The 12,453-nt window shown below is 43.0% G+C and overlaps 1 protein-coding gene across 2 annotated transcripts in view; it reads left to right on the top strand.

Moving 5' to 3' along the window:
* RERG (RAS like estrogen regulated growth inhibitor) overlaps positions 1-7,047 on the top strand; it is a 131,282-nt gene extending 124,235 nt beyond the window's left edge. For both annotated transcript variants that reach the window (XM_044982620.1, XM_044982628.1), the window contains 2 exons: positions 5,438-5,511; positions 6,608-7,047. In XM_044982620.1, coding sequence (XP_044838555.1) covers positions 5,438-5,511; positions 6,608-7,015 — 482 coding nt within the window. In that variant the 3' untranslated portion in view covers positions 7,016-7,047. The remainder of the gene's footprint in view (positions 1-5,437; positions 5,512-6,607) is intronic.
* Positions 7,048-12,453: the final 5,406 nt, after the last annotated feature.

Genomic DNA, 12,453 nt, shown 5'->3' with positions numbered 1-12,453 from the left:
CTTTAATTTTTCAAATGATGAATCTTGAAAGAGTTACGTGTGTATTATTGAAGAAAAGTGCTGCAAAATGAACTATTATACAAAGTGAAACCATCAGAGAAATAAAAACAACAAGGAGTATTCCTGGCACCTTAGAGACTAACAAATTTATTTAGGCATAATTTTTGTGGGCTAAAGCCCACTTCATCAGATGCATGGAGTGGAAAATACAGTAGGCAGAATATATGTTTTAGCCCATGAAAGCTTATGTCCAAATAAACTTGTTAGTCTCTAAGGTACCACAAGGACTCCTCATTGTTTTTGCTGATACAGACTAACATGGCTACTACCACTCTGAAACCCATCAGAGTAATGAGATCAACTGTAGGACCAAAGCAATATGGTCAGCAACCCTTTTTCTTTAAATTACCAAAAACATTATATGACGTGCAACACCCCAATAGTTAACAAGGACTTTCAAAGTTTATGTAACCCTTCTGCCGGGCCGAAACGATAGCAGCAAGGGCCGGGTTCAATACATAGGGGTCCCTTCCCCACAACATAATGCAAAACCAGCTCGCGCCCCCACCCAGTGACCTGGGAAAATCTTACACACACCCCTGGGCGCCTCGAAGAGGCAATACTTCCCCTCTCGCAAGCACAGAGTCTTGGTGTAGCAGAAGAGATTTAATTACATGACAAACAACAAGCATTAAATTGGGAAAATACCTCAGCTAGAGTTCATAGGTCAAACCTTGAGCAAAGACCCACTCCAGCAAATTGGGCCATGTCCTTCTCTCGGGGCCCTTGAGTCCAGCAACCCCCAAATCACCCACAGTCCCAAAAGTCCCACAATCCAAAAGTCTCTGTCCCGGGTCAGTGCAGCCCCAGAGCTCAAGAGTCTCTCTGCAGAGGTCCCCCTCCCCAGCCTGGGTAGAAAGGGGCACCTTACGTGGTTTCGGGGCCAACTGCTCTGCCTCTTCATGGGGTTCTGCTTCCACTAGTCATCTCCACAAACAGCTCAGCTCGCTTGCTCTGTGGGCTGCTCCGCTCTGCCAGCTGCTCTGGTCCACCAGCTGTCCTGTGAGCCACTCCAGCCGTCCTCACGAGCTGCTTGGCTCCACTCACCCAGTGGCTGCACAAACTGCTCCACTCCGCTCTGCCAGCTGCTCTGCTCCACAGTATGGCTTCAGGCTCCCCCACTCATTAGCACAGTACTCAGTGCTCTCAGCTCAGCAAATCCAGCTCTTCAGTGATTTCAGCTCTTAGTGATTCCAACTCATAGTAGGGGAGCCCAGTGCCCATGAGTTCAGCTCAGTAACCGGTATCTCGATTCTTAAGGGAATCAAAAAATTAACTCTGACATTCCACAGTGGAGAGAGGCATAGGTGGAACTGGTGCTTCTGGCTCACACAAGGAGCCTGCACCACCAAGTACAGACATCTGTCCCCAGCCTCTCTCTTTTCAATGGGTTTTGGAACCCATGTGCCCCATCTAGCAAGCGCTATCCAGCTGACAATGAAACCTCCCATCACAAGACAATTTTGTAGTTCCCCATTTACTCAATCAGGGTGACAACATTTCATTCCTCCTGCCCCAATAACAAAGAAATTGGGGGTCCCACAGCAGTGAAAATAGCCATCCGAGGCTGCTGTGCGCTATGCTAATGGGAGTGGGAGTGCCAATGCAAATAATTGAAATACCAGTGCGAATACATGAAACTTCTTTCTGCACTCCCCATAATTTACCACCAGATGTCAGGGTAGAGCTCATCCTGACTCTGCTTACATTTATAACAAATTGGAGTCAAGTGGTAAGTTTTACAGCTCCATTTCAGCGTTTCTGATGTTGATTGGCTTACCACAACTCTGACCACAGTAGCTGACTGGCTCCTTAGAGGTCAGCAAAATCCTTCTTTGATTCAAGCATTTATGGACAGAGAAACACAACTATAAAATTTTCCTTCCACTTAGTTGGTGGTAGCTATATAATTACAGTATGGAATTATTACCAGGTCATATTGTGCGTGGTACAGGCAGAAAATCCAAGGCTCAGGAAATTGCCCATGGTCACCTGAAAAGTCCATATCATAACCATGATTAGAAGACCACTCTCTTCTGTTAGACCTATGCCTCCGCAACTAGATCATGCCAACTCCAGTCAAAGCACTTTAACATCTCTGTCGCAGTTTCTCTATATGTAATGATATTGAACTACTGTAAAGCAAGGTACTGTACTGTGTGAAGTACTACAGAAATGCAAAGTCAAGACCATTTAGTTTCAGAAAGGTAATACAACTCAAGATGCCATGATTGGCAGCCCTGTGCTTTAATCAACTGGGCTTTTAGGAGGCTCCACCCCCTTAGTCGAAATTCATACTTGTCAATTTGAGACTAATAATGGCTATTTGCTTTTTCACAAACATCCAGACAGTGCTAAATGACATTAAAATTGCCCCAAATCCACAAACCTTACTCAAGCTCAAAACCAGATACATCTTTATCCAAAACAACTACCAACATTTCACACCTCTCTTACCCCTATCAATGCTACACATCCAAGATAAAACTCACCTTGGGCAGGCGGCCAGAACAAGATATATGCCCTGCATAAATCCCACTTAAGTCTTATTTTGAAGGCTAACCAGGTAACTGAACTTCTGGAGTGGACCCGGATGCAGAAGAGATGGAGATGACACCCTCCTCTCTGCCACCTCTTCACTTATGGCCTACTTTTCTGTATTTGTTGCTCTTTTTCCTATTCTCCCATCCCCAATATTAGCCTGATATTACCCAGAAAACTGTGAAGTTAATTTTTGCACCAACTTTTGCCCATTTTGACAGTTTTGTAACAAACACCAGTAAGTTCCTGGGAAATTTTAAACAAAATAAAAACTGAAAACAATGGGACTTGCCATTTGGCTTCCACCTGCCTGACTGATGGAGGGACTTGCCCATTTGTCCATATTGGTGACAGCTGCACCACTTAAAGCAATTTGAGTGATGAGGGCAAGTTACTTTTTGGTGGGGGAGAGGGTGTTGGGTGGGAGAGAATAATGTGAGAGTTTAAACACATTATTCAGGAGAGGTGGCATCCCTCAGTAGGGAAGAGAGACATTCATAGAACATAAAACCTTTCAGAAGTTCTGGTTCAATAAATAAGTTTCCTTGAGCACATCCTCCCATTCCCATTGAAGAGATTTGCATCAAATAAAATGTAAATCTCTGACAAGTGATCAGAATTGCTGAGTACAGTTTTACATCATGTGCATTTGACTTTTGATATAGACCATCTGTGAGTTGGCAACAGTAATAAATCTGAATGTTAGCAAGAATCATTTTCCAAGTTGTAGGTCAAATGCTATCACACTTAAGTATCATCTACTCATTAAGATAAAACAAGCGTCCTTGTGTCATTAATTATTTGATTAGTTGCCTATTACCAGAACTTCAGAGGCAGCAAATGCACCCTTATTTTCCTATAACATGGATAGTGTGTATATTTAACTCTCCTTGGCAAGTCTTATAAATCATACACATTGCTTTGAGCCTTTGCTAGAAAAGTGATGATTTCAGCATGTTTCAAAGAAACATGCCGAAAATAAATCCCGTTGTTCTGTAATTTTATCACAGTGTAAGGGCTATGCTTAGTGAGTAGCTTGCGTAGATCCCTGGTCTGCAGCCACACCACTTTCAGCTCTGAGCTGGTCAGATTTCAAGCTAAGCAGTGACAGGCATGGTCAGTTTTTTTATTGGAGACCTCCAAAGTAGCAGCATTGGTGTTTCAGGAGGTGGCACTCTTCCCTCCAAATCAGTAGAGAAAGTATCATCACAGCATGGGGTTAAAAGGCTCCCTGTTGCTGGAGTTGCGGTGCATTCAGTGAGGCACAAATCCAAGATCCTGACCACTTAAAAATCATCCATACCAATGGACTCCAACCCCCATATGTAATACTAGCAAGTAAGATAATATCTGTTGGAACAAGCGGGAATGTGAAGGGTACATCAAGTATTCTAGGAAGAGTTTATAAACAGGCTAAATATGGTTCTGAGAGATATCCCGAGTGATCCCAGGATTCTACTTTTAATTACAAGATCTTACACCAAATTCATGTCTGCTGTAAATCCATCTTATGCCATGTGTGTGCATTTAGCTTTTTAATCTAGCAGTAACAATAATATGTATTGCAGAAACTATTTTAACTGAGAACTTTTTTTTAATCAGTCTAATATATTGAAATATGGAAGCCTGCATCTGATTTCAGTATTATTGGCTAGTTTGATATTATAGAAAAATCTTTTGAAAAGAACTTATGCTGATTGTTTGAAAGATATTTTAATATGATTTAGCCCTTTTCCCTCTTAAAAAAATAAACTGAAGGGGAAAAAATCCATTAAAAAAAAAGAATAAGTGTGCCATGTTCCAGTCTGAATAAACAAATTGGATCAAATTCAGCCCTGATGTAAATAGAGCTATAGTCATTGCAACCAGTTTCATTTTTGAAAGTTATGATTTTTTAAACATTCCATCACAGAAATGTCTTGGGTTACATGCTCCAGATATTGTTTATATTATTGTCCAATAGGAAGACCCAGGCCTGTGAATATTACTGGATAGCTGGTTAACTTTTTTAATTTTTCAGTCCTTTTGTGGTAATTGCAGAGGTCCCATGTATATAGTACAAAGGCTGTGTCTATGGACAGTCATAGTTCTAAGATGTGGTATAAAAGAAGGTTATGGGGTGGCACATGGGGAGAGATGGGTAGGTCTTAGCCGTGAGAAGAGGAGCAAGGATGTTCTGTGCATGAAAAAGCTCCACTTCATGGATGCTGGGGAAGCTTTACATCACATCACAATACACAGGGGCGGCTCTAGACATTTCACTGCCCCAAGCACGGTCCCGCGGCTCCGGTGGACCTCCCGCAGGCAGCGGCAGCTCCAGGCCCCAGCACGCCAAGCGTGTACTTGGGGCGGCATGCCACGGGGGGCGCTCTGCCGGTCGCCGGGAGGGTGGCAGGCAGGCTGCCTTTGGCAGCATGCCTGCGGAGGGTCCGCTGGTCCCGTGGCTTCGGTGGAGCCGCGGGACCAGCGGACCCTCCGCAGGCACGCCTGTGGGAAGTCCACCGGAGCCGCGGGACTGGCGACCGGCAGAGCGCCCCCCGCCGCGTGCCGCCGTGCTTGGGGCGGCGAAATGTCTAGAGCCGCCCCTGCCCACAGGCGTGCCTGCGGATGGTCCGCTGGTCCCGTGGCTCCACCAAAGTCTGCCTGCCGCCCTCCCGGCGACAGGCAGAGCGCCCCTGTTGCATGCCGCCCCAAGGACACGCTTGGCGTGCTGGGGCCTGGAGCCGTCCCTGACAATACATGATAGAACAGTAGCAAGGAACATATAGAAGATTCTGCTCTAACAATCTGCATTTAGATTTTAAACTCTTTTCAAACTGTTTTTATTATTTTTAAGAGTCTACCTATCGTCATCAGGCAACTATTGATGATGAAGTTGTTTCCATGGAGATACTAGACACAGCTGGTCAGGTGAGTGAGAACAGCCGAGACGATCTGATTCTTATACATAAATTAACAGGAGAAAAGGGGTGAGAGTAAGGCAGCTGCATGACACTTCTGGTGACTAAATTCAAGTAGAGCCCATGCCACTCTGAGCAGCGGCTGCCAGACCCGGGTGCTGCACACAGATCGATGTTTAGAGTTTTGTAATGTGGAAGAGTGGGTGGAGATCGTGTGAGACCATGTGGAGAACTCTTTATTTTACATGCCTTAACTGTAACAAAGGCTGCATAAGGAACTTCAGCTGGTGCCCCAAGGTACTCCACTTCATCATCTGGAAGCAACTGTCTCTGTGCACAAGGAGCCTCCCACATAAATCTGCAAGATGAAGGCTCTACATGAAATCAGTGCAATGTAATCTATGGTAACAGTGACCTGCCTGGCTCAGATCACATTTCCAGATTTCCCTAATGGGTTATCGCTCTTGCCCGGTGCCATTATCCAGAGGAGATACAGACAGTCTAGCAGTATTCCTCTAAGTGACCTATGTGGACACACAAGTGCACCCCATGAAGCTAACCCCTTAGAAAGGAATCACAATACCTGGATATAGGTGGCAAACAGACACGTCCTACAGCCAGCTGATCATACACTATGGTCAGCCATGCACAGCCAGAACACAAGTATAACTTGTAAGCTACATCCACCAAAACAAACACTAGATTCTGCCTCACCATGGCCACCATTCACTCTTACCAAACGCTGGCAGGTGCTCACACTGAAAACCACCAGAAACCCATCCAAACCTATCAGACTTTTCCTCAAAATCTACTACAGGGGCACACAACAACATTATTCTGCTCACAGCTGTAGATCCTTAGGATCTGAGTCTCCACTGCCTTGCACCCTGTGCAGTCAATCTCCGCCTTTGCAGAATGGATGTAAAATCTGAAAAGTTGTAGTTTTACATCCACTTTGCCCAGGTGTAAATGGCTTGCACCCTGCTCAGTCATTGAGAGGCGAGCATATGGGACGGATGTCTGCCTGAAGGGCTCGTATTAGTTTCCCACTGTATTCAGCCAGTGTATGATCTTCTCCTTAAACTGTTATCCTTCTTTCCAAACAGGAGGACACTATTCAGAAGGAAGGACACGTACGATGGGGTGAAGGCTTTGTGCTAGTCTACGACATCACCGACAGGGGCAGCTTTGAGGAAGTGCTGCCACTTAAGAACTTGCTGGATGAAGTTAAAAAACCCAAGAATGTTACTCTGATCCTAGTGGGGAACAAAGCAGACCTGGACCACTCCAGGCAGGTCAGCACAGAGGAAGGAGAAAAGCTGGCCACGGAACTGGCATGTGCGTTTTATGAGTGCTCCGCTTGCACAGGTGAAGGCAACATCATGGAGGCCTTCTATGAGCTCTGCCGTGAGGTACGGCGTCGTAAGATGGTCCAGGGCAAGACTCGGAGACGGAGCTCCACCACCCATGTCAAGCAAGCGATTAACAAGATGCTCACCAAAATCAGCAGCTAAAAGATTTGTAACTAAGTAGAGAACCGGTGTAGAGAAGATTAGGTTGGGGTGGGGAGGAGGCAGCCAGGACATATTAAAATAAAAGATGGTCAAAGCTTTACTTAAAAAAAAAATCACATCATCCCTTTTTGAGTACATGGAGCAGATTCCTTTCTACTTTATTTAAATGGTTTTTGAGTGGTAGCATCCACTCCACACCATTTCTGTCCAACATCATAGAGACATTCTAAAGGACTGGATGACTCAAGGGACTGGTAATGAGACAGCTAGGTTGCTGGCTCCAATCCAGCCCAGATTGGTAATGACTGAAAATCATTATCTTCTGATGGCTGCTCAGTGGCCTATGAGTAATGAGTCTCAGTCCAGCGAGGCATCCTTACCAGAAAGGCCAAGGACTGAATCACCTGGGAGACTGCTTTATTGTACTCTCCAAAATTGTTATTCTGGCACATTTCACTAACACTAACTTTACACACAATTTCTTTTATTATAACCCCTCTTTTATTGCATTATTTTTCCAGCCCAATACTAGTGCCTACATTCTTAGGTATGTATTTAAAATAGGAAAAATATTGCATGACAGTAGAGATTTCAACCGGTGATGGGTGAATTTCAATAGGTCTGAAGGACATAAATGTGGCTGGTTTTCCAGGTCTCTCAGACCTACAAAAGTGGGCAGGGAATATTGCATAAACAGCTTTTCCGAAGGCAATTTCAGCATTCCACCTCAAAGAACAGAAGTTTGCGGGGGAGGGAGGGCGGGAATCAGACAAAGATAACAAATCTACTAGTGAAGTTCCAGAGATTTGGTTATGGTTAGTTATGAGTTTTTGATGAAAGTTCCACTTTGCTGCTTTATCCAAAATCATGCATCCACTTTTACGTTAAACTAAAGATAGGCCCAGCCCAAGCCTCAAATTCTCGGAAGGTTGAGAATTCAAAATCCAAACTCATATGCAGATATAATTTAAATGGCCCCTTTCTTTACAAAAACCCCCAAACTTTCAGGTGTTTAGAACACAGATCTACATTTTATGGCTTGAGCCAATGGTTAGTTTAAACCAGCGGAGAAGAAATTTTTAGGCTTTCTTGAGTTTTTAATAGTATTGATCTGATTTTTTAATTTTTTCCTTTCCTCCATCCCTATGGCTTCAGCCAGCTCTTAGCTTTCCCTCTACTTCACTCACCTATTGGCTGCATTTCTGGGGCCTTCTTGAGGGGGAAGAGGGAGGAGAGAGAGAGAGAGAGACAGACAGACAGACAGACACACATATATACAGGAGCTAGAATTAGGAGGTAGTTAAGAATTTTCAGATTATGCTTCTTTCTTAGCAGTTACATCACACCCTTTTAGGCAGTTAGCAATGGAACCAAGACTAACATCATGCAGAGTCATAGGCAACTGGGTGGACCCACTAATAGGAGTCTGAGCAGCTCTTTCCTTTGATTAACATCCCCCTTCTATGCAAATACCCAGAGCTTTATTCTCCACTGCTTGGCATCTTGTGTGGTCATTTACGCCTGTGCAAGGAGAATGAAAAATGGACAGAGGATGCTATCATAGGGGTAGGCAAGTGGTGATATTCGATTTGTTAGCACTTTGCACAGGTGTAATTGACCACATAAAGGGCAACATAGTGGACTAAGCCCTCTGCTTCCAGGCGAGCAAGAAACAGGAGTCCTAAATCAGTTTTTAAACCAGGAATAACTTAAAGAGACTCTGTCAAGTTCATTTTCTTTTAAACAATGTCACTAACACTCTCTCTGATGACTGTCATTGAAGGAATTCATACTCAAATGTACTTTAAAGACCTATATGCTCTTCATTTACTTTCTGAACTTCATCGCATTTGGGACAGTAAAATTAGACTGTTGAATGTGGAGTAAGATTCTTCTTTTTGGTTCTCATACGCTCAAATGTTATGATGTTTCAGTTGCAAACACTACAATAGAATCTTCAAAGCATGGCTCTGGTCAGAAGAGCAACAAATTGTTACCTTTTCATTCAACAGATCTTCCCAAAATGTGTCAGTCATATTGCTAACTTTAGTGACAACAATCAGTTTTTGCCTTTTTTTACTCCTGTTAGCAATGCAGAGCCAACATAGCTATGGGAGAGTGAGCCAGATTCTGTTCTGGCTCATGCATCAACACTTGTTAACTATGGCACTGATCTTGCAAACATGCATGTGATTAACTTAATATGTATGAGAAAGTGTTGTCAGGTTCAGGACCTAAGTTTTTCCTGTAATCTTTAATAATGTGATGTCACAGGAGCCCAAAAGAACAGACTTTACCTTTACATCCCAGGGCAAGATTGCTGACTTGGCAATGGGTGTGTGTGGAGTGACATTATTTTACTTGTACACTAAGGAAATTTGATTTGAAGATCAGCGAGAGAGAACATGGGATGTCATGATGCTCTTTGCATAGACTACATTTTCAGTTTAAAACTGCAGATGAAAATACACCCACAAAAATGACTTTTTAAAAGGCGATGACCATGTTTGTAGTAGGAAGTTGTGTCAGCTAAAGAAATAGTATATTATCATCTTACTTCTTGACAATGTCCCTTGAAAATGTGTCTTTCCTTTTAACATTAGTAATGAAATTCCTTTTGAAAGAACACATCATGCTGAGCAAACGTGTTTTACTTGTTAAGGAGAGACCCTCTAATAAAAGTAGCAATGTTTATTTGTGAAGATTGAGGTTGGAGACTACTGCAAATGACAGACAACTGGACAAAAAAAATGGGGGCTATTTTGTGATTTGGATATTGTTTCTATTTGGTTTTAATTAAGAGTGCTGTTGTTTTTCCTCTGTTTAATGGGCTGATTGTCAAGCCAATTGTAACACAGTATGACTACAGTCTAATTTACTGCTTCTCAAGCTGTTGTAATTTATTATTGGCTGTTCTGTAGAAGTTTCCTATTTCTACAATTTCTCAAATGAGCCAGAAAATGCCCAAGTGTTGAAAGGCCCAAATGCAAAGTGAACCCATATCCACTGATCTTTCAAGCAGGAAACAGGGTAATTAAAAGCCTTCACTTGTATTCTTACTGCCAATTTTTCTTTTTTAATGGTATTTCCCCTTCCCCTTTTTTGCACTTTCCCCCTGAAGAAGTTTCCTCATTAGTTCAACATCATTGATCGTGATTCATTGAAGTCACAAATAAAGAGTTAGAGATGCCCATACTGCAAGATTTGGATCAGGAGCCAAACTTTCTCCAAGTTGGGATGTTCATATCTAGCGGATTGGTGCAATCATTACAGAAAAGCGCGGGGGGGCGGGGGGAGCGGGAAGACCATGATGGTTGGATTCATATCAAGATAAACTTTCCCAAAATTTGGGGATGTTTGTATGTGGGGTTTGGGTACATATATACTCGGCACATATTTTGTACCAAATTATATATAACTGTATGTATTTTGACATACAAGAATATGAAGGACCACATCTATAGATAATATATAAAAACAATATAAAAATAAAGAAAATCAGTGCTCTGTGTACTGAACTCTTACATGTTCATTTTCTTCCAGATACCTCTGATACTCTGTCTTTCAATTAACAAGGGTCCGAATCCTCAAGTCCTCACTCAGTTTTTATTTAGACAGATTTTTAAAGATATTTAGGTGCCTACCTCTGGGAGTGCAGCACCTAAATACCTTTTAAAATATGGCCCTTTGTTCTTACCTTAGGTAAACTCAAAGTGAATTTTGCCTGAATAATCTGTTCAGGATTTGGCCCAGAGCGAACAGATCAGTTTAACTGGCGTGAATCACAGATATTTCACCAAAACACCTAGGCATCCAATAGATCCAACAGCATTTATAAGGGAATATGGAGCCTTATCCCATTAGCAATTATAGCAATTCAAAGCTGATCAAAAGTGTTATAGCAATCTGGCTATTTGGTTGCCTGCATGAAATTGGCTAACAAAGGTCTGTGCAATCATTATCTTGCCACGTAAGTGATAACTGGGTCAAAGCCATAGAGTTCAGGGTGGTTGCCATTGACTTCATTGGAGACAGGATTTCCCCCAGATATGGCTGTTCCTAAATATCAGGGGTAATTGGAATTCAGCCTCCAGGGCTGTCACTCTGGCAACACCTATTGTTAGCACTAAATTTGGTAAGGAGGAGGCAGAGGGATGCCAACTACGCTGTTCTAGGGCCCTAATCAGTTTCTGTTACATGTAAGGTAAATTGTCTTACCCCTATGAGAAGAAATGGGATTTTCCTGAAACAGTGACTGGCATTTCCCTAGGAAACGTTGTGGAGATTTTATTCAAATATGGTCAGGCTAAATCCTAAGTTGTAGCTGAGATAGGCTCAGTAAAGTTGAAGGTTAGGCACGGGGGACAGGAAATGGCGCTCAACTCCTTAGTGTTTCTCCCAGTCCTTGGTCCATTCAGGCTATTTCCCATGGCAACTAAGGATCACCAGGGCATAGGGATGCCTAAGCCATGCCCCCTTCTCCTGGGAGCACCCCCTTTCATAGGGGCGGTGTAGAGCTTCTATGCTTGCCCTGTGCCATAAGGGGAATCCTCCAAGGGCCAGGTAAGCCAGCTTTCCAGTTTTGATGTGCCACTAGGGCAGCGCAAAACAGCTGGAGTAGAGTCAAGAATCAGGCTCTTAAACTCTAACTGCCCCATCAACTAGACTCAAAAAGTTTCCTGCAAAATAAATTACTGCAATTCTTAGCTTTCCAGGGGGAAAGATCCTAAAGGTTACGTATGCATAGACTTTCTAGTTCTTCTCTCTTTCTCTAACGGCTCAAACTATTTACATAACTTTCAAGAGGGAAAAAAAAGCATTTGTAAAGATATAGAGGCTTTAATTCAACAATACTCCTTGACAGCTTGGTGTAGCTGATTTATTTTCTTTGAAAAAATAAATCTATAATAAAAACAGTGTCATTTTAGAAGCTCTGGTGTTATGTGCTTTATTTCCATTATATATGCCAGGCAGGAGCTATACGGCCATTAAGATGCAAAGGGCTTGAAATTCAACCCCTTACTTAGTGATGTTACTAACTGCCTGGGATGGTGGCCTATGGGAATTGAGTTCAGTCTTGATTCTAGTGGGCATAGGTCCAGATCACAGAAGCAATTTAAATGATTTACACCAGTAAGCTTCACCTTGGACTAAATTCATCTCTGATGTAACTCTACTGACTTCAGTGGGGTGACACTAAGGATTAATCAAGCCCTTTGCTGGCAGTCCTAGTAGCATCAATGACTGAGTGGACAGGGAGATAGCTACCCTATTCCCTGTATCCTATAGGCAACCCTTTTCCACCTTGGATTTGAGGCAGATTGGTGGGGTATTATGGAAAAATCATCAGTAGTGCAAGCTTACCATTGAATGGCTGTGGTTAAAATGGGACTTCAGTCTCCAGGATTGTCAGGCTAGCCCCTTTCACCAGCACTAGA

Source organism: Mauremys mutica, chromosome 1, assembly GCF_020497125.1.
Source record: "Mauremys mutica isolate MM-2020 ecotype Southern chromosome 1, ASM2049712v1, whole genome shotgun sequence".
Classification (NCBI taxonomy): domain Eukaryota; kingdom Metazoa; phylum Chordata; order Testudines; family Geoemydidae; genus Mauremys; species Mauremys mutica.
This window is presented reverse-complemented; position numbering and strand designations above follow the sequence as displayed.